The 26,784-nt window shown below is 40.3% G+C and overlaps 2 protein-coding genes across 3 annotated transcripts in view; both read right to left on the bottom strand.

Moving 5' to 3' along the window:
- Positions 1–1,845: 1,845 nt before the first annotated feature.
- On the bottom strand, positions 1,846–12,261 carry LOC110061633 (uncharacterized). Of its 2 annotated transcripts, none has more exons than XM_089289956.1 (3): positions 11,413–12,261; positions 7,607–8,324; positions 1,846–4,531 (listed from the first exon to the last, which is right to left on the bottom strand). In XM_089289956.1, exons 2-3 carry the CDS (start codon positions 8,310–8,312, stop codon positions 2,763–2,765), a joined length of 2,475 nt encoding a protein of 824 aa, XP_089146082.1. In that variant the 5' UTR covers positions 8,313–8,324; positions 11,413–12,261; the 3' UTR covers positions 1,846–2,762. The 2 variants fall into 2 exon arrangements, with proteins under 2 accessions (XP_089146082.1, XP_089146083.1); XM_089289957.1 differs by having other exon boundaries at positions 7,607–8,321.
- A 703-nt stretch (positions 12,262–12,964) lies between these two features.
- Positions 12,965–26,784, bottom strand: part of LOC110061648 (aconitate hydratase, mitochondrial-like) — a 28,842-nt gene continuing 15,022 nt past the window's right edge. Inside the window, exons 12-28 of the mRNA XM_020768496.2 lie at positions 26,221–26,326; positions 25,840–25,933; positions 25,342–25,405; positions 24,983–25,056; positions 24,262–24,373; positions 23,314–23,386; positions 23,165–23,214; positions 22,532–22,561; positions 21,325–21,374; positions 20,371–20,446; positions 19,802–19,833; positions 19,335–19,400; positions 18,870–18,963; positions 16,375–16,507; positions 15,840–15,860; positions 14,864–14,964; positions 12,965–13,513 (exon numbers count right to left, since the gene is read on the bottom strand). Of these exons, the coding sequence (XP_020624155.2) occupies positions 13,376–13,513; positions 14,864–14,964; positions 15,840–15,860; positions 16,375–16,507; positions 18,870–18,963; positions 19,335–19,400; positions 19,802–19,833; positions 20,371–20,446; positions 21,325–21,374; positions 22,532–22,561; positions 23,165–23,214; positions 23,314–23,386; positions 24,262–24,373; positions 24,983–25,056; positions 25,342–25,405; positions 25,840–25,933; positions 26,221–26,326 (1,314 nt within the window). The 3' untranslated portion in view covers positions 12,965–13,375. The remainder of the gene's footprint in view (positions 13,514–14,863; positions 14,965–15,839; positions 15,861–16,374; positions 16,508–18,869; positions 18,964–19,334; positions 19,401–19,801; positions 19,834–20,370; positions 20,447–21,324; positions 21,375–22,531; positions 22,562–23,164; positions 23,215–23,313; positions 23,387–24,261; positions 24,374–24,982; positions 25,057–25,341; positions 25,406–25,839; positions 25,934–26,220; positions 26,327–26,784) is intronic.

The following is a 26,784-nucleotide window of genomic DNA, read 5'->3' as shown; positions in this document are numbered from 1 at the left end:
CCCAGGGGAGTTAAGGAGCAACGTTTTATACTCCTGCAAGTCGTTTCATGCTCTGGGAACACTGCCAGGTGATGAGTTATACATGGCCTATGGCTTCTCCAAACCATTGGATTGGATAGGACCTTATATCCAGGACATAGCAAACATGCGTAACTCTTAGCTTCTTTTGGGTAGGTGGAACGCCCCTTAAAGAAAGTGCGCCACTGGCTGTGTATTCCCCGTTCTTAAAATTAGCCTGCATAGCAATAGTTCCCGTGCAATTTAAGTGATGTTATTTCTGTTTTATGCGTTTTTTTTCTTTTTCTTCCATACAAAATACTATCAGTTACTATTTACTTTCTTTACGTTATATTTACATATCTATGTATTAGCTAGGAATTGGAGGAATAAAATAATAAAATAATAATAAAATAATAAAAGTTCCCGTTTGAAGAGCTTCTTTCGCATTCTGGCGCATCGCGCGAGCGCCGGATATAGACGTAACATGGGGTGGGGCTCCCTTGCTCGGCCCCCCCCCCCCCCCCACCCCCTGCTTCGTCGATATTTTTTGCTCTCGCTCCAATTTGCCTGCAGTCAGAATGCGGAAAAAGGTAGTCGTGTGGGAACGTTTCACTACGCAGGCTACCTTAAAAAGTAATAACAAATATATATCTAGTGAAAACCGCATAAAAGAAGCCGCGCTTTTCTGACAGACTGAAATGGTTCTCACTTGTAATGATAAAAGACGAGCAGTGAAAACTGAGATTAACATACTCTTTGAAAGCCTGAGGTTCATTCTGCTGTGCGGGCTCATTCCGCTGTGGATAAGATTGCGCTACTTGTCCTTACTCATTTAGATGAATAACGGTCTCACACACTATACTTCCTTGCATACCATACTTTCTTTCCCACAGGCGAAACCCGTCACATCACTTCACACATAACCTGTAACAACAAAACTTTAAGCTACATGATACAGTGTAACAGCTGCCATTTACAATACATAGGTGAAACTAAACGACGTCTCAAAGACAGATTCAACGAACATAGACGCTCTTTCGACAAAACTAACATTAAATCCAAACCCACCACTGTTGCTAAATATTTTCCTGCTCATCCTAATCCCTGCTACACTGACGTGCAACTAATCTCATTTTAACTTATCCACTCCTCGCGTGATTCATTAAAAAAAAAAGCCAGAGAGTCCTTTTTGATAGATTTAACAGGAACACCAGAGTCCCGTGGTTTGATCGAACGGAAGCGATGAATCGTAAAACTTTTAACCTTCGTAGACCGGTTTTATCTTTACTTTATATATTTTGTTTTGTTCATCGACATTTCCTCCACTCCTTTTAGTTTCGAAACATGTGTTACGACATCCACCAAAATATAATATTGTAATTTCATTTTCATAATTTAGTAACATTTAAACCTGAAGAAGCTGGCTAGTCTGGCTAGCCGAAACATCCTTGTAACTACGTTGTGTCAGTCTTGCAGCAGTCTTTGACTTATCATCGTTCAGTTAGTTTTCAAGTTTGGCTGATTAGATCTCCTGTGAGATCCAAAGTTCAATCAAGCAGGATCTTCGTTCACGGCTTTGTAGTTTATTTTGTTTCTTATTAGTTCAACGAAAACAATAGACCATTTTACAGATGTCTCAGGTTCAGTGATAATGGTGGATCTTGGGGAGGGACCCGGGGGGCCCGAGCCCCCCTTATTTTGGGTAAAAAAGAAAATAACGCAGAAGGAAGAAAAACCGGCAGGGCAAGCAACCCCCCCCCCCCCCCCCCCTTTAGCTCAAGGTCTGGATCCGCCACTGAGTGACCTTTTTTAAAATAGTTTTCCCAATTACAAATACAAATACAATTGTTATTGTTATAAATATAAAGACCATTTTAATTACAAACATTGATGATTATGATACACATGCGAATAAATAAAAAAGTTAAAACAAAGAGAACAACTACTCAGCAAGCAAAGCTAAGAAAGAAAAGTCATAAAAGAAAATGCGATAATACTGAGTAAATTAAAGTTAACAAAATGGCTACTCTACTCAAGGCTGTCGAGTTATCTATTATATTAATACATTAATTATCTTTTCCCACGTTTGAAAATGCGTAAGGAGCTTGTTTTTCTCCCTGGCAACATGGAGCTCGATATTGCATACACGACTTGTTCTAGCTATAACACCTCTTAGTGTAGGTAAGCTATTCAGACATCTCCTGCAGTAGTTACAATATTTACCTAATAAAACATTGTGATTAATTGAATAGTCATTTACAATATCAAATTTTCCAGAGATCAAATCTGACTCATTGATTGTTCCAACATCATTATCCCTTAGCCAGGATAAGACGTTTTTCCAAAAATCGAAAGATGTGCTACAGGAGGAAAGTAAATGCTCGACGGATTCCGTAACCTCTTGACAGGATGTACAGCTTGGTGATTCAACCACACCAATTCGACTGAGTTTCTCATTCGTAAAGACGATTCAGGTTAGGATTTTGCATTGAAATTCTCTGATTTTAAAGTGGTGTGACGTGGAAGACTAACGAACAAACCTTCTACCAATTGCCAGTGATTGCAGTGTTAGGGTATTTCTTTGTTAATTTCTGTTTAGCAGTGGGTGGAATTGTTTTCGCTGGAAAGAGTCGGTAGATCTGCATGTTTACAAGAGGCGTCAAGAAAATTATTGGTACTAAAATTGTCGCTTTCCATCCTTATGTTGGGATATCTGGAGGGACGTACTACTTAGACTAAATCGAAACGGCTCAAATAGTTGTTCACTCAAAAACATGAACACAGTGTTTTCCTATATCAGTAATGAAAACCTGTCCAGCGTTTGACACAGCAACAGCCAAAGGGTGTAGAAGCTGGGCGCGCTGTCCTTTTATCGAGCTTACAAATTTTCCTTCCAGCGTAAACACTTCAACATTGAAACCGTCACAGACTATCAAGTTGTTAAACTTGTCAACAGCGAGTCCAGTAGGGCGGTGCAGCTTACCAGGCCCCGTTGTGCCAATGTCATATAGAAATTCCCCTTCAGCGTTAAACACCTTGACGCAGTGAGCCCAACCATAGGCGACGTAGAACATGTCGCGATGACGTAGAGCTAACCACGGAGACTCATTGCAGCCTGGAGCCCTGAAAGACTGTAGTAATTCTGTACCGTCAGGGGAGAGGACTTTGACCGTTTTGTCATTCCAGTCACACACCAGCATGCGGCCATCAAAAGCAGTGTTTATGTATCCCGCTTTGATCAAGTGGTCGTTGACGAAATTTTTAATGAACCGACCACTTTCATTGAAACAGAACACGTCACCGGAATCACAGATAGTAAGGTCACCAGTGTTGTTAAATGTTACTGACATGGGATAATCAAGTTTCTTGCCGTTAAGTCCTTTCTGACCATACTCTCTCAAATAGATTCCATCTGAGCTAAAAAGTTGTATTCTTTTATTAGAAGCGTCAGCAACCGCAATGTTCCCTGTCTTGGCATTTATTGCTATGTCGCAGGGGTGATCAAATTGTCCTTGTTCTTTACCGCGTGATCCAATAGAACCTACAGCATGGTATTGATGATGCGGCTTCACGTGAACACTCCATGGACCACTAGTCAGCGGTTGATCATTAACTTCAATCACCACGTCATGATGCCCGTCACATTCGGGTGTGTAGGTGACGCTGTATTTGCCGTCTCCGTTGTCTGCAATGTTGGTGTCGAGGTCTTGTTCTGAAGGGGTGCGAACTTTTACAACGATCTGATCGATCTCGTTATAACACTGTTGTCCCTCTGAATTCTTTGTTGTGATTGTTAGGCCAGCTTCTCGTCCAGGTTCTGCCTCTTTTAAGCCTTTCCCTTCCGCCACTGATTGCAGAGGATCGGTCGTACTAACAACAACTTCACCCAGAAACGCGCGTCTCACATTCTGGATATCCTCTTCACGCGTCTTGTATTGAACATGCGATGGTTTATAAATGTTCATTTTCTTCGCATTTAGGAGACCTTTACACCTTTCAATGACACCCTGCTGCGCTTCAAGAATTTCAACACTGTTGTTGCCTTCTAAAATTCTTTCGCAATGTTCCACAGACGTTTTCAGTTGCGTGGCAGATATCTGAAAGTGTTCTAACTGCGTTGAGTAATCTCTTTGCTGTTCGTTTTTAATAAGATCTAACTTGGTCGCCACGGTGATCTCGTGCTCCTTTAACACTCGAATAAGCTCTTCAACAGTGGTGAGCACCTTGTTACGAGCGGCAGTAATTTTCTCTCCGTTTTTCCTCAACATTTCTGTTGTTTTCTCCATTTGAATCATATGCTCACCAATCTCCAGTTTCATTTCCTGCACAAGCTTTTCTATTTTTAGTTTTTGTTCTTCGGCGGCTTTCTTGATATCCACCTTGGTGTGATTTGCATGGCGTGTTTGTCCACACGTGTCGCAAATGCAAGCCTTGCAGTTTTGGCAATAGTAATTGAGAGGTTCATTCTCGTGATGTTTCTCTCTACACATGACAGAGATCTCCACCAATTTTTCCAGATTCAAACGTGTACCTAATCGAGCACAACAGGAATGAAAAGGTAAGTGAAACGAGAGTTATTGTTCCCTTACCTAAGTACTAGAAGAAAAAAGTGTCTTCTTCCTATGGTTAAATTAGTAGGGTTCTCGAAAGCTATACGGTTTTTTTTATCGACAGAAGCCACTGGGTCCCGATTGATCCAAACCCACATACAAATGGGATCGCTTTCTCGTGGTATACCATAGAATTTCCCTCAAGTCGCTTGTATTTTCTCGCTGTACACACGGCCTTTTATAGGCGAGTGTGTAAACCAAGAAAATACAACTGATAAGTAATACAACTGAACGCGATTGATCTAAATAAACTTACAAATATATTAGAGCCGATTTACACGGTAAAACTTAGTCGCATGTGACAAGCTTACGACAGGCCTACGACATGACTTAAGGAGTAGGTCACTCCAAAAACCGTGTATTTTTTTCCATCACCAATAAAAAGTTCACATTGAGTTGAGTTACTCACCGTTGTTTTAGCTTCTGAAGTGGATGCGATCCCAATGAAAAAGAAGTGAAAAGTTCGACACCGGGAGCCGCCATTTTGAAAGGATCTTGAAGGCCAGGCCGCATATCCGTGACGTCATTCCGTCCGAATTGGCGCCGCAAAGCTCAAGAAGGAGGTCAATTGAAGAAAAATGCTTTCCGACAATTTTTCAACGGAAGGCCCTTGTAAAGGCACGTATTGCAAGCGAACGGCGCATCGCAAGTAACGAAAAGAGGTAGCTATCATTTATACTTTTAATTTTTAAAAATATTTTTGCCGGGCAGACCTGTCGTTGACTTGACTGGGTAAATATTATTTCTGCGCAAGAAATTGAAGCTCCTCGCTGGACTACAGGGCTCGAATTTCAAAAAAAAAACCTTGGGGTCAGTTGGCCCCTAAGTTTTCAGGTTTAGTCGCCAGCACAAGTATTTTAGTCGCCAAAAATTTTCGACCCTTCAGGCAATACATTTTCACGAAAAAGACACTAAAACGGCTTGAATCACGGGTCAGTTTCATGTACAATCAGTTCGTCGCTTTTTTCTCTATAATAACAGGGAAAATGGCTGAATTAAATTCTTTTCTTCATTTACCAGTCTTACCAGTATTTATAAAAAAGGCTTCCATGTTGCAAGCTTTTAATTCATTATATTTCGTAGACTGGCGCTAGGGTTTTCGTGTTTTCGTGTTCATTGATGCATAGCGACTGCATGCGTTTTTTGGAAGTGATTTACTAAATTTCTTAGGGTACCGTGGGAACTTCAAATGCCCTGCAGATTTCTTTAAAATCACAAGTCAGACTAACCCCGTACGGTTTTCTTTTATCGAAAAAGTATTTTTTCGCTTTATAAATCTCTTGTGTGGGCCAAAATCAGAGCGTCTTTAATAATCGGCCTTGACAGCCAGGGATGAGGTAAACTACTTACAAATTTTTAAATGCTGTCCAATTTGATTTGGAATACATCGGAAGAAGTAGTTAACTGTACATCAGTCCTATCTACATATCGACAATTACCGATAACAAGTCCTGCTATAGCGAAATCCGATATCCGAATGTAAATAATATTTTGTATGAAATGTGTTACAATTTGTTTTCAATTTTATCAACACGATTCATCATTAATTAAGGACAGTTTTTTTGCATTCACATCATTTTTAGGAATTATAGTTGCTAATGAAAGCAAATCTACGGTAAAAAATGAGGCTTTAATTTTACTGTATGCTTTGTCAAGCAACGAGGCGAGTAAACATGACACATGCTATACGGATAAACACACTAGAAGAGTGAATTTTCCTTCATTAGCTAATGTTTACGCATGTAAAAATTGTATATACTTTTTTCTTCTATCCAAAATATGTTACATATGCTTAGCTTTCCAACAATACAAATTACAATTCTCACAAAAATCTCATGTAATGATAAGGAATGTCGTCAATTTCACATTTCTCACGTCAAGGAAGTCGATTTCACTTCGCATCTTACATGTAAAAGTCACTGCGTATTTCACAAGAGTCCACGTAGTCCATAAGTGTAAAGAAACCTGACAAACACGTATGAGCACGGGCAAAAAGTATCCAAATTTTATAAGTAAAAACACAGACTTGTGAGGTGGAAAGCATTCGCCCGATGTAAACACACCATTGAAAACTCGTCAGTTTCTGTGATACCAGAACTCCCTCCGCATTGAACCGCCAGTAAAATAAACATGGAGACAAATCAAATCAAAAGCATTATACTGGGGATTTATTTAAGCCACCAGTTCAATTCTGAGAGCAATTTAAAATTAAAAATAAAACTCCTCTTCCACTAACTGCGTCCATTGCAATTGCACTGCAAAATGTATCTTCCATCTTGGTGACCTACTCGGGCTGTTCTCGGCAACAAACACATTCTCTTTGCGTCGGCATGGTTGCACATCTCTCACAAGTACACCACAGAGCATTTTCCAATCGATCATTCCATTCAACTTGATTATTATCATCCGCGGAATCACTAGCACGTTCTGGCTTCAAGCGCAGCCATACTAAAGCTTAAGAGAACAAACACATTCTCGGACGGAATGACGTCACGGATATGCGGCCTGGCCTTCAAGATCCTTTCAAAATGGCGGCTCCCGGTGTCGAACTTTTCACTTCTTTTTCATTGGGATCGCATCCTCTTCAGAAGCTAAAACAACGGTGAGTAACTCAACTCAATGTGAACTTTTTATTGGTGATGGAAAAAAATACACGGTCTTTGGAGTGACCTACTCCTTTAAGACCATTTACACGCGCTTGACATTTTCACTTACAAAATTAAATATGCAAAAGTCTGCACCTGGATTTTCGGAGCGAAAGTTCTAACAAACAGTAAGAAAATATTTTAGCTGTCCTGTGCGTTGAAAAAACTTTCTAAAGAAATGTTTTTCGCTTTAATCCGTTCAGTACTTTTCGAGAAACGTCTTCATATAAATCAGTCAACAACAAGTTCGTCCGCCATTTTGACACAAGAACACTTCACCTCGTCTCTTACTCAGTAGAAATTTGTCACAAAATACCGTGTAAATCGACCCTTAGTGTCATTAAAACCTACCTTCATCGCTTGATTCCTTTCTGTTGGTCACAGTTGCTGCTGTTAAATCATCCAGTTTTTTCATGACATCTGTCATCTTGGTTCCGATCTCTTTTAGCTCATCTTTAATGTTTTCCTCGTCCTTTTTCCATTCACTGAGAAGTAGCTTGTAGTGATCTTCAGTTTCAGGGTCCATGCACTCAGTTTGCAGATTGTCGATAGCTGCCCTGTACCTAACCCCTCCCAATCTCACCAGAATGTCCCGAATGTCTTGCCAGTACGCGTTGAACGTTGTGTCATCAACCGAAGCTTGTTCGGCATGGGCGTACACGGTGTTTCTCAAGTACTTAATACGAGCAATATCTGCTTCACGAGTCATGTCCGTTGCAGTGGGAAGTGTGTCCCACCCGGTCATTGGAGAAGGCAAGCCGCACACATTTCTTAAGAGAACCATCAAAAGAGTAGTGTCAAAGGTTTTCGAAGACACTGAAGAAGGAATGACTGGAAAGAGCCTGCCCCATTGCGTCGAATTGATAATTTTTCTTGATCTGAGACCTTGTAAAGTGGGTTTATTTGCCGCCAAAACTGCGTGAAGATTTGCTGGTGCGTGAATGGCATCAAGTGTGTCCCTAAGGGCCTGGGTACCAACATCAACCAGGAGACGACACAAGCGTGCATAGTTAGTGGTCTCCTTATTGGATGAAGCTGTTGGTGATGCACTAGCCATGTGGGAAATCTGCTATTGATTAATCATATGTAAAGAAAGAAATAAGCCGTGCATTAATTCTAAGGGCTGTTGATTTATTGCTATACTTCGAATATGAAAAGAGAAAGCTCTTATGTAAAGAAGGCCTTTCTTCAGTTTAAGTGGCCACACCCTTAGTTTCAAACAACTATTGTAACGTTCTCTAACGGTGTTTTTTGAAATAGGAGGCTTAACTCTAGAAACACGGTTTCCGAAGGGACCATAAAGATCAAAGCCTCGAGATGGCTGTCTCCTCGTTTTCTCTTGTTCAGAGAGAGAGATAGTCCAGTCCCTGAACTCTCCTTTCTTCCCGCCCCATATAGGGGCTGAACCAGGGCGGGCGAAAAGAGAGTCTCTCCTTTCGCCCGCCCGGGTTCAGTCCCTGTATGGGGCGGGAAGAAAGGCGAGTTCAGGGACTGGACTAAGAGAAAGACCGAGCCATAAGCGCGGGTTCTGTTAACTATTTGGTGAAACGAAATGACGTTACATAGTATGATCTTTATGGTATCGTCTCTATCGTCTGAAAAGCACAGCTTCATCATCGACCCTACAGTAATGTTACGATTTAGCGCAGAGTTCAGAGCAGAAAAACGCAATAAGCATGCGCAAGTGTTGGGTGTGCGCTAGACTTCAAGTTTGAAAAAATAGCGGGAATTTCGTCGATCGTGTAAACAAAAAAAGTTACGAACTTTATATGCTTTCACAAGTTTCCCGGTAAGAAGGAACATTTTAACGTCACTAATAGAATACTGGTGTATTGTTTTCCTGGAGAATCAATTTCTTTCGGAAGGTTTCCGAACCCTTTAATTCCCCACGGTATACAAGAAATTTCGGTGGGAAGACACATTTTTCCACAAAACCTCTTTACACACGTACATATTGCATCCATACAAGTAACCCAAGAGAGCCTCTGAGTAGGCTGGGGGAGCCTTGTTTTCCTAACAGTGAAATGCCAAAAAAATTTATGCTTGCCTTATTAGCAGTCCGCCGTTCTTTCCCCGCAAGTAGGGCTAGGGATGCGCAGAAAGCTGCGCAATACGTTTTCGTCGTGCCTTCGGAGAACTTAAAGTGGGAACGTTGAATCCGAAAACTTTTGAATCCGGAGATTTTGTCGTGTGAACGATTTTCTTTCGAATCTTGATATTTTTTCCGGTAGCAATGACGGTCGCTGGTTGCCTCATGCTGTTACAGTTGTAAGCAATCAATTTTATAATGGGTAATGCCATATTCCTCAGAAAACGAAAATTATTGATGCAAACAATGTTGACGTCCTCCACACTTTATCGGAGGGAACGACGTTGACGCGATCGAAGACCTCGACGGTTTTGGATAAGACCGGTCAGAACAAATGCTTGGTGGGACAACATGATGGCCAACAGTGGAGTGGTCAGCGAGTGGATAGAAAACCTCAGCCTGTCTCACGCAACCCTTAGCCTTCTTTTTTGGTGGCATTTTGTTTGTCGTTGTCGAGCCAACAAACAGCTTGGTGACCATTTCATATGAATGTTCCCGGAGTTGTACGCCGGAATACCATTGTAGTGTAAACGCCTACGAAAAATTGATGAATCCGGAAACATTTACGAATACGGAAAAATCTCCTCTAGTGTAAAGCTAGTCTAAATGAACAGTTTTTGCATTAGATGATTGATTTGAATGTGTCAGAGCAGTAGATTAATAACTAGCCTTTCGTTTTAATAGCAAAATTCAGTGACAGACGTAACTTTCTGTTACTTTACCATGTTTACGCCTGCCGTATTGGTGCCCCTTCGAAGGGCTCCAACATGGCGTCTCTATAAAAACTCTCCGCGTATGAAAAACCGCACAAATATTGGCGAGGATGTTTATATATCCGTCAGCTATATATCGTATCCAAGATTCTTGACTTAATTAATCAGCCTGAATAGCGGCCCCGGGGGGGGGGGGGGACTCCCATATAAAAAGGACGGGGGTACTCGTCCACCGCTTTCTTTCGCGGTACCTTTTAGGGTATTGAGCCGAAGAAAATATGACAGGAGATATTTGACAATCGATTGACTTTTAATTTTGTTTCATTTACACCGGGAATCCACAGCTTATCATTGAAAGAGCACACATTTAGTTAATGAGTTGTTTTAGAATTGGTACTTCATAGGGGTGAAGAACATTTTAAGCCACGCTCACAAAACAGGACCTTGGTACCTCTTAGGAGTTCTTTTAAAAATTTCCGACGAGCACCTCGTCCTTTTTAAATGGGAGTCCCCCCCTGGGAATAGCGCACAGGCAATTCTGTCTACGGTTAGCTATCGATAATGGAATGAGAATACGATATTAGTTACAAGTTTTGCAGTCATTCACCGCACGCCAATCACCCGGTTGGAATGCCTGAGCAGGCGACCATAAAACAGAGTTGTTTGATTCGATTGCATCGCATTGAAGAGGAAAATGATTTTCGCTAGTTTGAGCAGAGAGAATTAGAAAGTAAGTAGCTCTGGCTTTGTCATGACTCCGATGAACTGACATCAATCAGAGTGCTCAGATCTGGCACGCTGTGAAGACAAGAGCCACTACTTGAAGAAGTCAGATATAATTATATTACAATATGGTATAGTTTCCGTATATTAAAAAGATGAACAAACTAAACGTCGAATAGAACTTAACTTGACCGGGTTGACTCGTTACAGGAACTTAACTTGCAAACTACTTCACTTATTCAGGTGTCCAACTTACTAGAACCCGAAACAACAAAAAGAAACTAAGGAAACGGAAGCAGCGAAACGATCGAAACTAAACCAAACCAACCATTACAACCTGAGTGTTATTCAGGCTAACAGGAATGTTACACAGAGTAACCGGAGTGTAGGACTGCAGGTCTACAGTCTCCTTGCACTTCGATCAATCAGCATAGGACTCCTGTCGGAGCTTAAACTACGCTTAGGTTTCGCTATCAATTGTGGTTTTCGTTGAAATCGTTTCGTTTCCGTTGTTTCGGCCGTTCCGTTTCACTCAGTTTTTCATGTAGTACAGGCCGCCCACGAGACATGGATACTGCTTTGTGGATTAGGGATATATCACTTATGACTACAAATCAATCGTACAAACAAACCTGTGAATCTCGCGTGAAGTCCGATCCTACGAACTAAAATCCGTGATGAACACCAAGACAGGAACTTGATCGTGGTAGGCGGATATGCCGGCGGAGGGTCGGTTAGCCCCTTATATCGGCAGCCCTGAAGGCTAGGCTGGTACTGAAACCGGGAACGCCGGAATACTAAAACCGGGAACATAAAATTACTAAAACCAGGGACACATAACAAACCCTAACGCCGGATTACTTAAACCCGGAACCTAGAAAATACACGGACTTCCAGGATTATCCCGCCAAAATATAATTATGATAATGTATCTCGGCAGATGGAGGGCGTTTCCACAGGGTGAGTTTTGAGGTAAAGTATATATGAAATAATTCATATTTGAACTGCGGTTGTAGATGAAAGTGAAGAATGATCATCGCAGTAAATTTTCCAATTTAAGCAATTGAAAAGAAGAAGCCTGTAAAAAACCAGGGCTTCAACGGGATTCGAACCCGTGACCTCCGCGATACCGTTGCGATGCTCTACCAACTGAGCTATGAAGCCACACATTGGGAGCGAGGTCAGTTAATTGAGTTGATATCTTCCCGTGAGGAGTGAAATGATGTAAAGTGTATACGAAATAATTCATATTTGAACTGCGGTTGTAGATGAAAGTGAAGAATGATCATCGCAGTAAATTTTCCGATTTAAGCAATTGGAAAGAACAAGCCTGAAAAAAATCAGGGCTTCAACGGGATTCGAACCCGTGACCTCACGGCTGCATAGCTCAGTTGGTAGCGCATCGCACCGCTATCGCGCAGGTCACGGGTTCGAATCCCGTTGAAACCCTGATTATTTTCAGGTTTGTTCTTTCCAATTGCTTAAATTGGAAAATTTACTGTGATGATCATTCTTCACTTTCAGGGTGAGGTTTGTTCTCATATCAATCCGATTAAGGGAATACTGCTAAAACGCTGATTGAAAAATGCTTGGTATGGTCCAGAAAAAAGCTGTATCGAGACAACTTAAAATTTGTTTCAATTTGTGGATTGTTCACGAGTCTTATAATCACATTGAGCATCAAAAAACGATTTTGTCTAAAGGGAGTCGAGATATCGCAATTAGCAAAAGTATTAACCGCAAGGGACTTATAAAAAGCCTGAAGACGACAAGGTGGCCCCAAGGAAACAAAAATCGCACACGCGCACGAAAAGAACTGGAAGCAGTAAAGTAAACGTCTGTGGACAGACATGGAGACCAATACAAAATCACTATTTGGCGTTTAATTAGTCAAATTTCAGGCGGGAGTTTTTCAGTCCACAGTTTCTTTTTTGCGGGTTTTATGGAAGTTTCTTTTGGAAACCATCCCCAATTCCAGATTAGAACACATTTGCAGAAACCACATTCATTTTTGACCAAATGGCCTGACTCTGTCCTCTACTTCAGACCAAAATGGATCAACACCATACTATTTGTCCCGCACAAGGGCTTACACAAGGAATACTCTGCCGTCCGTCCCCCCTTCTCCCCCGGTCTCTGGCTCCCATAATGTTGCACAAGAAAAACTTGTTCGAAAAACCACAGTTACCAACAAAGTTCGTTTCTTTTAATAACGCTGAGGAAGACTTCAATTTTACTTTACAATTTTCCTTCTCCAACAGTGGTTTTGGGAATCAAACGAGAACACGGCAGAAATGAATTTCCCTTGGCTAAACAATGTTTAATAAGTTTGTTCTTGTAACGTTGAATTGAAACAAACTACTTGGGAGCTATAAAAGTGTCCATTATTAAATACATCTTCAGGAAAAGCAAGTCAAATTCTTGACTCAAAACTAAAATACTAGGCGTTAAAGAAAAATTTCCACGAAAGACTTAGCTGCTCATGTTTGTTCTGTCTCCGGTACCGTATTGAGTAATAATTATTAAGCTGAAACGACACGGTAAAAAGGGACCAATTTGTAATTTGAGGGAAGTTCTCTAGTCCTCGGGGAAAGGCTACTTTGCAGCTACTTCGGCCATTCTGTTGAGTGCTGAGCCAGCTCTAAACCACTCAATCTGTGATTCGTTCATGGTGTGATTCAGTTGGATCTCGTCTTGGCCTCCATCTTTGTGTTCGACCACACACTTCACGGGCTGTAAAACGAGAAATCAACAGATCTAAGAACTCGAATTAAAGCCTTTAACCCGTTTTTTCGTTGCATAAAGCGAACAAGACTATTTCTACACCATCCTGGATAAGAACTGAGACAGAAATCTATCGTCGGGTTTCCCCACCCCCCGTCTCCCAGGTATTAAATTCTCCGGTCGGTGCTTGTGTCCGGTCGTTTAGCCCCCGAGTGGATTAGTCCCTAAACGTTTAGCCCCCAAAGAGAAGTCGAAAACACTGTCTACTTCTCGTTCTTTAAGGTGGCTCCCTATAGTTTTACGATCGCACGAGCGCTGAGGTAATCTGCGCGCGCTCAAAGGAAAACGTCAGTGTTTTTCGATATTTTATTACGTCAACATGAGCACAAAAAGCAAATCTGACAGTGAATTTTCTCGCGTTTGCTTCGGTGAAATTCCGCAAAATTTGGCAGATTGGTAGCAAATATTTTACTTTAGTCGGAGCTCGTTTTTCATGGAAATCTATACGACCAGATTTTTTGCAGCGGTAAAAGACATGAATTTGAAAATATCGAAAAACCTGCCTTTACAAAACCTTACTTTTTTCGTGTTTAAAATTCGTATCCCACTGGAAGCGATGTGACGTAAAAATTTTGGAAGATTTCACCGAAGGAAATTCATGAAAATCACAAATAAAGCCATAAAACAGTAAAAAACACATTTGTTTGAGCATTTATAATTCAAGACTAAATCCCCAGATTTTCCCAGAGATTACAGCAAAATACTATTTAATCATTCCTTATTACATGTAATAAGTTTGAGAGGACTAGGTGTGAAAGCGAAAAAAAACAGCATTCAAAACACAACACTTGCGCGCGTAACGCCATAAATGATTACCCTATGGAGACACCTTAAGCGTGAATGCCGGCTAATCGACTTCTGGTTGGGGGCTAACCGGCTAGGACTGATCGAATTGAGGACTAATCGACCGGCAACTCCGGTACCAATTTTTACGCTTCGGTGGAGAAAGTCATGTCCAGGTCTCGAATCCGTAGCACTCTATCTGGAGTCTGGCGCACAAACCATTCAGCCACCGTGTCTCCAAATCGATACAATCCGAAATCTCGTACCTCGAATCCTCGCCAAACTGGGCTTGTGTATGTTTTTTACTATGACCATGTGCACGCGGCTATTCCGACCGACAACATTGAAATGGTTTTACAATGTAACCTATCAGTAAAACAGCGCGTCCGTTTCGCCACCAAACGTATTAAGTCAGTACGCAGTGGCCAAAAGATTTCGTGAGTAGACACAAGTTGAAAACCTGTCTCTACTTGCGACTACGATTAATAGAGAACGGAAACTAGATTATATATTTACCTTGCCAGGCGCAAGGTCGTTAAGACCTAGCAAAGAGAGCTTGTCATCAGGCTGAACCTTGTCATAGTCAGCTGAATCAGCAAAAGTCAAAGGCAGGAGTCCTGCGATAAAAAAACGAAACAAGATGTAAGAGCAGAGCGACTGGCCAAATATTCACATTTCCTCACACGTGGACGACTCCTAAGTTCACATATAAACTACTGCTGCAACCGTTCAGTTGTCTCTGAAATTACCAGGAATTTCGTTCCGTGAAATCAGGACTTTAGCTATTTATCACTTTCATGTTTACAAAGGTCAATTAACCGCCGTATCGAGTTTGTAAAGCTCATGTTTCGAGAGTTGGCCCTTCGACCAAACAAAGTACTTTGAAGCAGAAGTGTAACAGCTCTCGTAAGCTTGTAATTCTCTTCATTGTTAGCAGCTGTTATTGTTTTAGGGCTAGGGGCATTGTTTCTGTTGTTTGTTCTATTGTTCTCTCAAAGGGTATCAAGCCATTCATATCAGACCTTACGAGAGTTGCTACATCAGCCCTTTCAAGAGGAGCTAACACACCAAAACCCCAGCTTCACAAACTCACTACGCCGGTTAATTTACTCTTATCAACTTCAAGTTGATGCATAGCTGTAACTCACATGCCGGCCGACCCAGCCCAATAGTTTCTTTAGAAAATAATATCTTGGTTCATTATACCATAGTTAGTCCCCTCTACTAACTATGATTATATCGAGACCGCTCACTCCCATGACAAAGAAGATATTTCACCATCGGGAATTAACTCTTAACCTTCAACTCATTCCAGTCAAGTAAAGCTTGTTCCCTTTTCTATCACTACACGCCCTTTCGTTTTTGGCAATGGAAGACAGGGTCGAGGATAAAACGACAGGGCAAAATTGACTCAACTCTTAAATCGTTTAAAAATCTACATACTTGTTTCTAAACATCACTGAGTTTAAGGATTAAGGTCATGTATACTTACCCTGTTTCTTCAAATTCGTTTCTGAAAAGAAACAGTAGAAGTAAGTGGCAATATTCCTCAGTTGTAGATACATTAAGTGATCATTATTTACCGCTAGAACGGTTTTCAATCGAGTGTCGTTAAAAGTAGAACACATTTGCTTTGATTTTGCACTGCTTCGTTAAGCCTTTGTAATCCGATAAGTCCAATCGTGACCGGTTTACACAGGTTTTCCCGCGTTTCAGGTTGATTTCTTGTATTCGTTTCGGGAGTACTGGCCCTCAAACAGCATGGCCTCGGATCGACCCCAGGACCCGACTTCACTTGAGTCTGTTGTTGAGTCTTGTCCCTATTCCAAGGGTTTTTGTCCGAGTTCTTCGGCCTTCCTCCCTCCACGAAAACCAACTACCCAAGTTCCCAATTCAATCTTGATAAGCGTACACTTCACAGAGCTCTAACAGGTTTCGTGGGATTAACATTAGGCTAGCTCCGTCAATAAGTCATAGGCATAACACACGCTTCTCCTTGCCTTTCTCAACACCAACAACAAACATACCATGGATTCGTGCAAAGCTCTTAACAATGATTGCTCGTCCTCCAAGATGTCTCGGCTCCAGAGCTGCATGTTCTCTACTGCTTCCCTCACCGTAGTTCTCATCTCCGACTGCAACCCACTTCACTCCTTTAGCCTAAAGAAAAAAGGGTTTAGGTAAAGCTGTAACTTTGACAGGACTACGAATAATACCACACTGTTAAAAGAAGATTTTCTACCCGTTAAATCGAGTTTTGAACCAAACGCGAAAAGAGCTCTACTTTGAAGGCACGTTTTAAAAATGTGGCACCTGTTTGAAACTGCTGAACTACATGAATAGAAAGTATAAATGTCCCTTAATTTAAAACAATAATATTTGTCTGCCCACTAGGTTTTCAAAACTAACGACCGCTTGAAGTTAAGGAAATTTTGAAAATATTCCAGTGAGTAACTAACACACTCGCCTTCGTAAAGTGCTCCGATAAATTCCCGTAAATATCTTACCTGGCTTCAAGATTAAATTTTTGGTCCTTTGTAGCGATCCTTGAAACCTAGGTAGCATTAAAACTCCCAGCTTTTCCTTCCAGATGTAGGTTTGCATATAAAGTAGATTTACACGTTCCTCATCTGTGTCGAGCATGACCGTCACATACTTCGATGTTCTTTGTATCACTGACCATTGTTTTCCTTGAAGCCGGTTTAATCATCATCACGGGAAGATTGGGAACTAAATCACTTGTTGTAAACACAAAATGGCCGTGGCATTTATCAATCTTTCCTTGGCTTCCCGAATCACTGTTTACTGTTCATACACGTATATGTGCCGAGAGTTGTCCAAAAGAGTGCTTCTACAAACCTTTCAAGAGGAGTCTACATGATTAAACCGGCTTCGATGAAAACAATGGTCAGTAATACAAAAAACATCGAAGTATGTGACGGTCACGCTCGACACAGATGAGGAACGTATAAATCTACTTTATATGCAAACCTACAGTTGGAAGGAAAAGCTGGCAGTTTTAACGCTACCTAGGTTTCAAGGATCGCTACAAAGGACCAAAAATTTAATCTTGAAGCCAGGTAAGATATTTACGGGAATTTATCGGAGCACTTTACGAAGGAGAGTGTGTTAGTTACTCACTGGAATATTTTCAAAATTTCCTGAACTTTAAGCGGTCGTTGGGCAGACAAATTTTATTATTGTTTTAAATTAAGGGACATTTATACTTTCTATTCATGTAGTTCAGCAGTTTCAAACAGGTGCCACATTTTTAAAACGTGCCTTCAAAGTAGAGCTCTTTTCGCGTTTGGTTCAAAACTCGATTTAACGGGTAGAAAATCTTCTTTTAACCGTTGAAGGAACAACATTGAATTATAATTGCAACATGGCTAAACAAACTGCTATGATATATCTATAGTTGAAAAAAGAATTGGGACTTTTGAGCGAATATTAGTTTTTTTAGAGCGCCGGCAATATGTGCTATTTTTCCAGTTTCGGCAGGCATGAAACTTGTGTCGAGCGGACCGAACTTCAATCAATCCTAGAAAACTTCAATTGGAATTTTTAATGAAACAAAACTCATTTTAGTGATTGACTAGGTAAGGGCTTTGAAATCCCAGCTTATGAGAAAAATCGAATTTTCGAAGTAAAATCAGTGGTCGGTTCTTACAGAGACAGTCTCTTAAAGATTCGTGTATATAGTGTATCTGATTGGTTCGTACACTGATTGGTACACAGATCCTTGTTGCACAACGTGATCAGCAAAGTATTTTTCCACTCCAACTCAGGCGTTTCTCTCAGTGGAGAATAGACCAGTTTCAAGTTAACCAAGAACGGTGAATAAAAAGAGTAAAGAATCATCTGTATTATCATATCTCTCAGTTAGTATGCACGCTGTGATTGGTCAATTTAGCGGGCCGTACTCTCCTGTAAGGCCCACTAAAATTTAAAGTTGGTTTTGCTGCCAAACTGTTTCGTGATTTATCGTTAACTGTTCTTAACTTTTATAGCAAGTGAAAGTTTTAAACTTTCTTATACTCTAAATTATGTAATAAAGCGTGCTAACGACTTAAAAACAGTTTCAAACTGACTCGTTTTGCTTTCGAGGTGCGTCAGAAATTTGAAACCTTTCCGAGTCCGCGTGAACAGAAATCGTTTCTGAACCCGTCAGACACACAGTAGAATAATAATAAATATCTTGCTAGCCTCGTCTTCTCGGTCCGTACTGTAAGTTACGGATCCTCGTTTTTTCCCCTTCGATTTATGACCCGCGCGCTTCGCGCTTGGGCCATAAAACGAAGGGGAAAAAACGAGGATCCGTAACTTACAGTACGGACCTCGAACTCGGTTAGTAAGAGGTATGTGTTAGTCTCAATCTGAAGTAAATTATTCACAATACATTATAACCCTGCACATATGCGTGTTTAGTCTTTTTATTCAGGAGTCTTGGAACTGGACTACTTAGGAACCCATAAAAAAATTCATGTATTTTCTCAGTTCACGCGTGTTCTTTATAGTTTACCTTGTAATCTCGTGCGGTGTCAGGGACGGCTCCATACTCTCCAGTCAGTTGATTCTTGACGCTGTTTACCTTATCATTCTCACTGTTGACGGCTCTGTGCGTTGAAAGAAAACAAAATCTGATTTATAATTGCTTTCGTTTCATTTGACCAATCAAATCAACGCGTGTTTGTGGACGCGTCACGCGATTGACTCGCGCGTGGGGTTAGGGTTAGTGGAACTGAAGTAGATTACCCGCGGAAAATCTAACAGTCGCCATGTCATTACCTCGGCTCCAAAAAATCTGTAGATGGTAGGAACGATTCTACCTCAAACAGACAACAAAGGTATCATGCACACCACAACAAACAGTTCAATATTTCGTTTGTAAATAAAATTCTTTACAAACAAACACCTAGCAAGTTCAAGGTACGCACCGTCCGCATATCCTTGCAGTGTAATCACTGCTTGCTCGTTGAATACTCACCCAATAAACATGTTGTTGGAAATATTATCTAAATGGCCTCTGTACTTCAGCCACGGACCAGCAGCACTATATCGAAAGAACAGAACACAAAGTTAAGTAATGAACACTACTGCAGTTTCTTGGCAAATTTTCTAGAAGCATTCCTATTCTTGTTACTCTCATTCTTGTGAATTTCCCAGTCTTACTATTCAATCAAAAAATGGCGGGAGCCTTCAAACGTTTTCTTGTGTCACGTTGCTTAGTAACATGCATGCCAAGAAACATTACATATGGCAAAGAAAACTTCGGTTGCACAGGCGGCTACCTTTACAACCGTACTTTGCATGACAGGCCAGAAAAATAGGCTATGTAAACTTTCTTCCGAAACTATGGCGTCGCTCAAAAATATCGCATCGTCTCGACTAGCTGTCCCTGGGCCTCCGAGGATGATCAAAACGGAGACTCCCCGCAACTCAAACTAAGCTTACCTGATGTGGTCTGTTGTGCACTTTCCCTTGACCTGGTTAAAACAAAATACCGCATAATTATTGCATACACACATTTCAGTTTATCAATTTCAAAGAGATATAAATTTACAAATTTGGGCATGCTTGCAGAAGTAAAGGAATGCTCGCAAAGATTTCAAACTAAAGTACGAGACACATACACATTGAATAACTTATTCAATTATCTATGCTAAATAAAACTTGTAAACGAAATATCATTTCTTGAACGAGAACATCCTTTCATACTTGAAACAGAACTCGTAACAGACTCATAATTAACGGGCAGCCCCCAGTGGAAGTGATTAGCTTCAAATTCGTCCTCTCACGCCACGCCTCGCCCAATCTTTTCGAAAGGGACGACCGCCACATTGCTTCTCCCATCCCCTAATGGCAGCGATAAACTTGTCTTCTCTACTGGAGTTACTAGCTCCAAACTACCTCTGGCTGGTACTCTCCATATCTTATTATAGCCTGGACACTGTTTGCCGGGGATCCAAGTGAGGATTTATTACCAATACGTAAATCAAAACTGTTTCTATATTAATAATTACCTTGATCAAAATCGTCATGTCCTCAAGGTCCTTACCGTCCCACTTGTCAAATGGAGTGAGAAGTTGAAGCCGGTTGCTGAGAGAAAAGAAAGACACTAAACAACTAAGCTCGTGATCAAAGACTGAGCAACATGCAATTATTCTTCATGGCGTACAGATACTGTTGAACAAGCCTCAGGACCGCAAAGAACAAGTATTGATCAAGTTCTTGTTTTACAAATTCCCAGATTAGACATCGCCATAACCATAACCTTATTAGTAGGATTCTGCTGGTATACTGATGCAGATGCTTCAATATGATTGGCTGAGCTATTGTACACAATTAGCCAATAGTAATCGTGTACTAATTATAGACGACTACTTCCCAGGGATTATAGAGAAAAGTGAAATATAACTGGTTAATTGAGACCCAAGAAATCTTAAGCAATTAAGGACATTCACCCTTGTGCCTTAAAAATGCGACTTAAAAACCTCAAAATAGTTGAAGGGATGACAAACTCGCTCACACAGCTGCAAGTTTCCAAGCGATTTCCTTTGGCGAAATACTTCTTAAAATGTAGAGTAATAATTGCTAATCAATGTTTTAAAGAAATTTAGAAGAATTAAAATAAAACAATTAAAATATTCACTCTCAATTCCTATGAGCTGATAGCTAGATCAGGCTTTCGCCTCATTACAATCACCTCGCAGCAATTTTGAGTTCATAATCGAATCCGGCGTTACAGGTAATTTGTTTTTGAAAGCGTTTGACATGGTGTTCATAGCCTGCGTAGCCGTCGTTTCTTTCTCAAGCGCGCGAGGCGTGAACGAAAAGCTTGCCATAATCGCGCGTGACAAATCCCTTTCGTGCCGTAAGCCTTTGCGTGTCTTTCAAGCTTTTTGTTTACCTCTCGCGCGCTTAGGAAGGAAACGATTGCAACACAGGCTATGGTGTTCAACGCCATAAGAACTTACCTTTGAGGATTTACGTCTACTGTCACTGATGAACTGTCTACTGGAGGTTCCTGTAAATAGGCAGAGAGAAACTTTGTCATAACATCCTTGGAAAGACCAAGTGTGAAAGCCAAGAAAACATTAGGAGACAGAGCTTTCCAGGTAGCTGCTCCTTTCGTATGGAATAAGCTGCCAAGGTCCGCGCGCGAAGCAACGAACTTAGAATCTTTTAAGACTTTAATTAAGACATTTTTATTTAAGGAATCATTTCAGTTATCTTAGCATATCTATATCTTTATTTGTAATTATCTTTTACCCACTTAATGTAAATATTTTTTATGATTTTGATAGGAAGATTTGTAAAATTTTAGTTATTAATTACTGTTGTGATGCGCTTTTGAATATTTTATAGAAAAGGCGCAATACAAATAATAAATGTTATGTTATGTTATGTTATGTTAATCAAAATTTAAAAGCAGAATAGAGCTCATTCATTTTGGGGGACTAAGTACTCATTCAACTGACATTCTGCCACAGTGAATTTTAAAAATATTCAGCAGATTACGAACATGATGTATTATGATCGTAGTGGCTCATGCTACTGAAAATAGAAGCAGTTTGAGTGGTTCTTAACCCCAAACTATCTTCCCAATAAAATATAACATATTAACATAAAAATAATCAGCAGACGCAAGACTTAAACTAGTAGCTGTTCCTCTTCTTGTGTGACTTGGAGAGACGGACGGAGGGATGGGGGTGCGATATTATGGTCCTTTATATACTGAAGGGTATGAAAACATACTGTACCTGTTCATCGAAGTTATACACAACTTAAGCAGTTGTGAAATTAAAGCCTGGAAAAAAAATCAGGCTTGGACGGGATCCCGTTCAAGCCTGAACAATTTTTTTCAGGCTTTAATCTCACAACTGCTCAAGTTATGTATATAAACGCAGTGATCAATCATGTCTTCACATCTTTCTCGGCAGTTCAAATATATTATCTTTCACATATTGACTTGTTTATATCGAAGTATGAGTATTGTGCAAACACTGTGCTTTTGACACCAGTCTAAGCGATAGTCCTCTGTGTGCCCTCTAAGGGATCCGATTTCAAAACTGTCAAAAGTGAGTGATCATGTGGCTTATAAAGAAGATACTTATAAAAAAGACTTGCTTCTCAGAGGGAAATGCCACTACCAATCACAAAACCAGTTATAATAACACTTACCTGGTACGTATCCTCACCAGGATCAAAGCCCTGCAAGCACAAAGATTTGAGATTTAAACCCATTTCTCCTCCAAATAACCTTATAAGCTCAGGAAATAAAACTATGAGAATAAACGAGTTTGTCATAGAGGAGGGACTGTCTTGATCAAAATCGAATTCTCCCAACCGACATTTTAAGCAGATGTTGTTTTCTTTTCTCTTGTTAACCGGCTTCAACTTCTTACATAAACGCCTACCCAAGACCTCCCTCCACTTAGGGTAGACAATGATAAGGTCTTTAACTGACAATTATTATATGGCTAGCTCCGTGAGCGGGCAAGACGAATCAAATCCTGTGCTGTGATTGGCTACCCGAGCGGGCAAGATGGAGCTATCTTGCCCGCTTGGGACTACTTGCCGTGTCCTGCAAGAAAAATTTCCCCGAAAGCCACATAATAAATCCTTTATTGCCCAAGCTTGTTCGGTCAAGATGGCTGGATATTGGCCTCGTTCTTTTTTTGCGAGTTTATGGACCTCGACTCCGTCTCTGTCCATAAACCCGCAAAAAAAGAACTTGGTCAATATCCAGCCATCTTGACCTCACACTTGGTCAATAATCCATACTTAGGGTGCTGTAACTCAGAAGATGTTTACCTTATTAGGCAGTTCATCGCCATATGGACTTTCAAGTTTGAATGAATCACCTACAGACATTTAAAGAAGACAACATAATTGACCATATTTTCAGAACTGCAATTCAAACTTTGCTGTCAGTAATTGAGGAAACTGAATGTATATCTCACCATTTGGGCAAGTTAAAGAGTCTGATTCAGGGTTAAAACTCAGGTCACCAGCAATGGACAGTGCAGTCACCATCTGCAGATCAATAAAATAGAGTGATACATTTAACAAATAAATTCCTTATTGCCGTGCGACTGTTCAGTAATTGAACGCAGATGACGTCAAAATATGCCAAGACAAAAGTGGAACACATACATACATACATACATACATACATACAAACAAACAAACAAACAAACAAACAAACAAACATACATACATACATACATACATACATACATACATACATACATACATACATACATACATACATACATACATACATACATACAACATACATACATACATACATTACATAATTATTTTGTTTATTTATACTCGATGAATTGGAGCTTACTAGGCTCCTAGCTTAAATAGCTAATGCATCAAGTTTAAAATAGGTGATAACCGTGTGTGTCACTGATGTTAATGGTGTCATCTATGCATCTGTTTTCCAATTGATCATACGTAAGAACTAGTCAAAGATATTATCTCAAATCTGTTTAAAAGCCATCTGCTAACATCTGCCTGTCAGTCAGTCTGTCAGTCTGTCGGTCAGTCAGTCAATTGGTCAGTTAGACAGTTGGTCGGTTGGTCAGTCAGTCAGTCCTATGGTCTGTCTGTCAACCTTCCTACCAACCTACATATTTACCTACCCCAAAAGCAAACAAGAGGCCACATGTGCCACTATTACTGCTACCATTTGTTATAAGTTTTGATTAACTGTTGATGACTTTGTGGTATCACCCTTTCCCTTTTTCAGACTTCCATATCAATCAAAGTACACAAACAAATTTATGTACCATTCATCAGCATGTACAGTAGCTGCCTCGTTACATATTTCCCAACTCCAAGACCAAACTTGGACAAAGATGCCACAAAAAAAACTGTACAAGTTGAGTTGTTCTTACCTCAGGCGATGTGACAAAAGCATGAGTAGCAGGGTTAGCATCATTACGCCCTGTGAAATTTCTGTTGTATGATGTGACTATTGTGTTAGCTTCTCCCATCTTGACATCTTTTCTGAAAACACAAAGCAAAGGTTCAGCCAATACATTTATACGTTAAACCGCAGTTATACAGTGCGGACATCTATCGCACTGAGTATCATCTGGGAAGGGAGCTCTTCCTCCACAAACCATGTTTACCAAGCTCTACTCAATGATGTTTTTTTCAGACCATAACTTCTAACTGTAGTCTATTCTTAGTGCAGCTTTTCACTCCAATCATTTCCTGAGATGAAGCTACAAGCTACAAGTTACAGCTTTCACTGCGTTGTGTTCTTGGACAAGATATTTTTCTCTCACAGTTTCCCTTTCCACCAGTACATTATAATATATATATGGATATCATAAAATTGACAAAATGTTGGGTGACAGGCCGTGACAAACCAGCATCTACTAATACATAAGGGGGAGCAGCTATGCCGCTGATGTCACTTATATTAATATACCTCTATATACACCTGAGTGAAGGGCTCAATTGGGGAATGTGAATGTAAAACGCCTTGCCTGAGAAGACAATGAAAGAGAAGCGATGACAGCCAGGGATCAAACTCTTCATCACCATGTCTAAAGTCTACAAGACCATTGTACATGATCTAGTTTGAAGGTCAAACTATTTTCGTCAAACCTGTTCCACTGTCCAATGCAAGGTCCACAAGCATTTGCTAACACTGTTCCTCCAAACTCTCTCAATGTCTCTGCCTGTTAGAGAGACAAATTGAATACAAATTTTCAGGACATACTCTAGCCAAGGAGTTCTCGGGTTCATGATTGACTATACGACTGCTTTACAAGAAGTTAAGTGAAGAGTCATTATCAAGACTTAACATAGGCTTTAACAGGAACCAGAGACCGTCACTCAAGAAAAGCCTCCTACATTCAGGGTGGGCTTTACATGTTCAACAAAATCAATGAACATTTAATACACAATCTATACATTTTAGTTCAAATTTCAAACAAGTTTGGTTTTTACTTCAGATTACTTACAATTCCATCTCTTTCAATGGTTGCACGAATTTGTTCAGATCCAGGAGTGACTGTGAACATTGACCTATGACAGAATCCGTAATTATACTTTTAATAAGTTTAACAGGGTTATTACCTTAATCCACTGATGGAGGTCCAATTTGTTTTATTTTTGTCTGAGATGGGCTCTCTGGATGTGTTTTCCACTTTTAGCGATAATATTTTCAAATTTACGTCTACCGTATTTTTAATGAATAATTATCATATTCATAAAATGGTTGATAGTTGAGACTTCTTGTTAATTCTATTTTGTCAAACCCATGTTGTGCTGCAGAGTGCTGACAAATCTGGCCAGCTTCACTTCCACTGAGGATATCAGATGAGGTAATGAGATTTCCTTCCTTAGTCTGTGATGGGCAGCAGAAGTAGAGTGTTTTCGAACTGAGATGGGGTAGGGGTTTATAAACAGTTTCTCATGAGAGCCCAGAAATTGAATGCAGTCATCAGATGTGCCCTTACCTGGATTTCAGTCCATGTTTGAGAGCCTGCTGTGCAATACTTGCAGCTCTTGTCATATCTTCATAGCTACTATTAGTACAGCTGCCAATTAGACCTGTCAAGAAAACAAGATAACAGCTTGTCAGTCAAACTCAAAATATTATTTTCATTATTTATATTTATATTTGCAACAATTGCTTCCGTGGCTTAGTGGAGATGAAGGTGGACTACAAAATCAGAGATCAGGCATTCAAATCTAGGTGAGTACAAAAGCAAATCTTGTGTATGGGAATAGTATGGTAAATGCTGTTGGGGGAGGTGATATAAAGACCTCAATAATACAGACATTCTGGGAGACATTATTTTCATTAGCGGTGCTGGAGTCAGTAATGTGCAACCCACCAACTCTAATGTCCATTGGCCAGCCTTTCTCTTGTGCTGTTGAACCTAATTTGGAGATGGGATGAGCCAAGTCTGGTGTAAATGGACCATTCACATGTGGCTCAAGCTGGGAAGAGAAAGCATTAGAGATTAATACCATCACAGTTGAGCCCTGCTATTTCACCTCTCATGGGAAACAAAAAATTGCTTGAAGTAGTGGGAGTTCGAAGTAACTAATGGTAAATAACTGAAGGGCACATCCAAGAGAAATTATTTTGAGCTTGAAATACTGTAACCAGGAATTCAAAATAACCAAGTTCGAATTAGCACAATATAACAATAAAACTTAAGCTGATAGTTGAGTTTACTGCTCATTTTTTTTTCTTTGTGAACAGACAGTACTTGAAGTCATGCTAGAACCGAGAAAATAAATCTCGAATTGTCATCTCAGTGATTAGTTCAGTGCTCAAAACAACCTTCATCTTAAAAACCATTGCTAGCCAGCCAAATTAAATGCTTTATTGCTGGAGAGAAACGAATTCTTTTTGAGAGACATGCAACTCCTCTAACTTGTAAAATTGGCAT

Source organism: Orbicella faveolata, unplaced genomic scaffold, assembly GCF_042242905.1.
Source record: "Orbicella faveolata isolate gen_17 unplaced genomic scaffold, um_ofav_v1 contig_2, whole genome shotgun sequence".
In the NCBI taxonomy this organism is placed as follows: Eukaryota; Metazoa; Cnidaria; class Anthozoa; order Scleractinia; family Merulinidae; genus Orbicella; species Orbicella faveolata.
This window is presented reverse-complemented; position numbering and strand designations above follow the sequence as displayed.

Bases quoted from the DNA above. Each gene is read 5' to 3' on its own strand.
- LOC110061633 (XM_089289956.1), bottom strand. From the start codon at position 8,312: ATGGCTAGTGCATCACCAACAGCTTCATCCAATAAGGAGACCACTAAC. The intron at 4,532-7,606 runs GTAGGTTTTAAT...GTGCTCGATTAG, and splicing joins AAAGGAATCAAGCGATGAAG to GTACACGTTTGAATCTGGAA.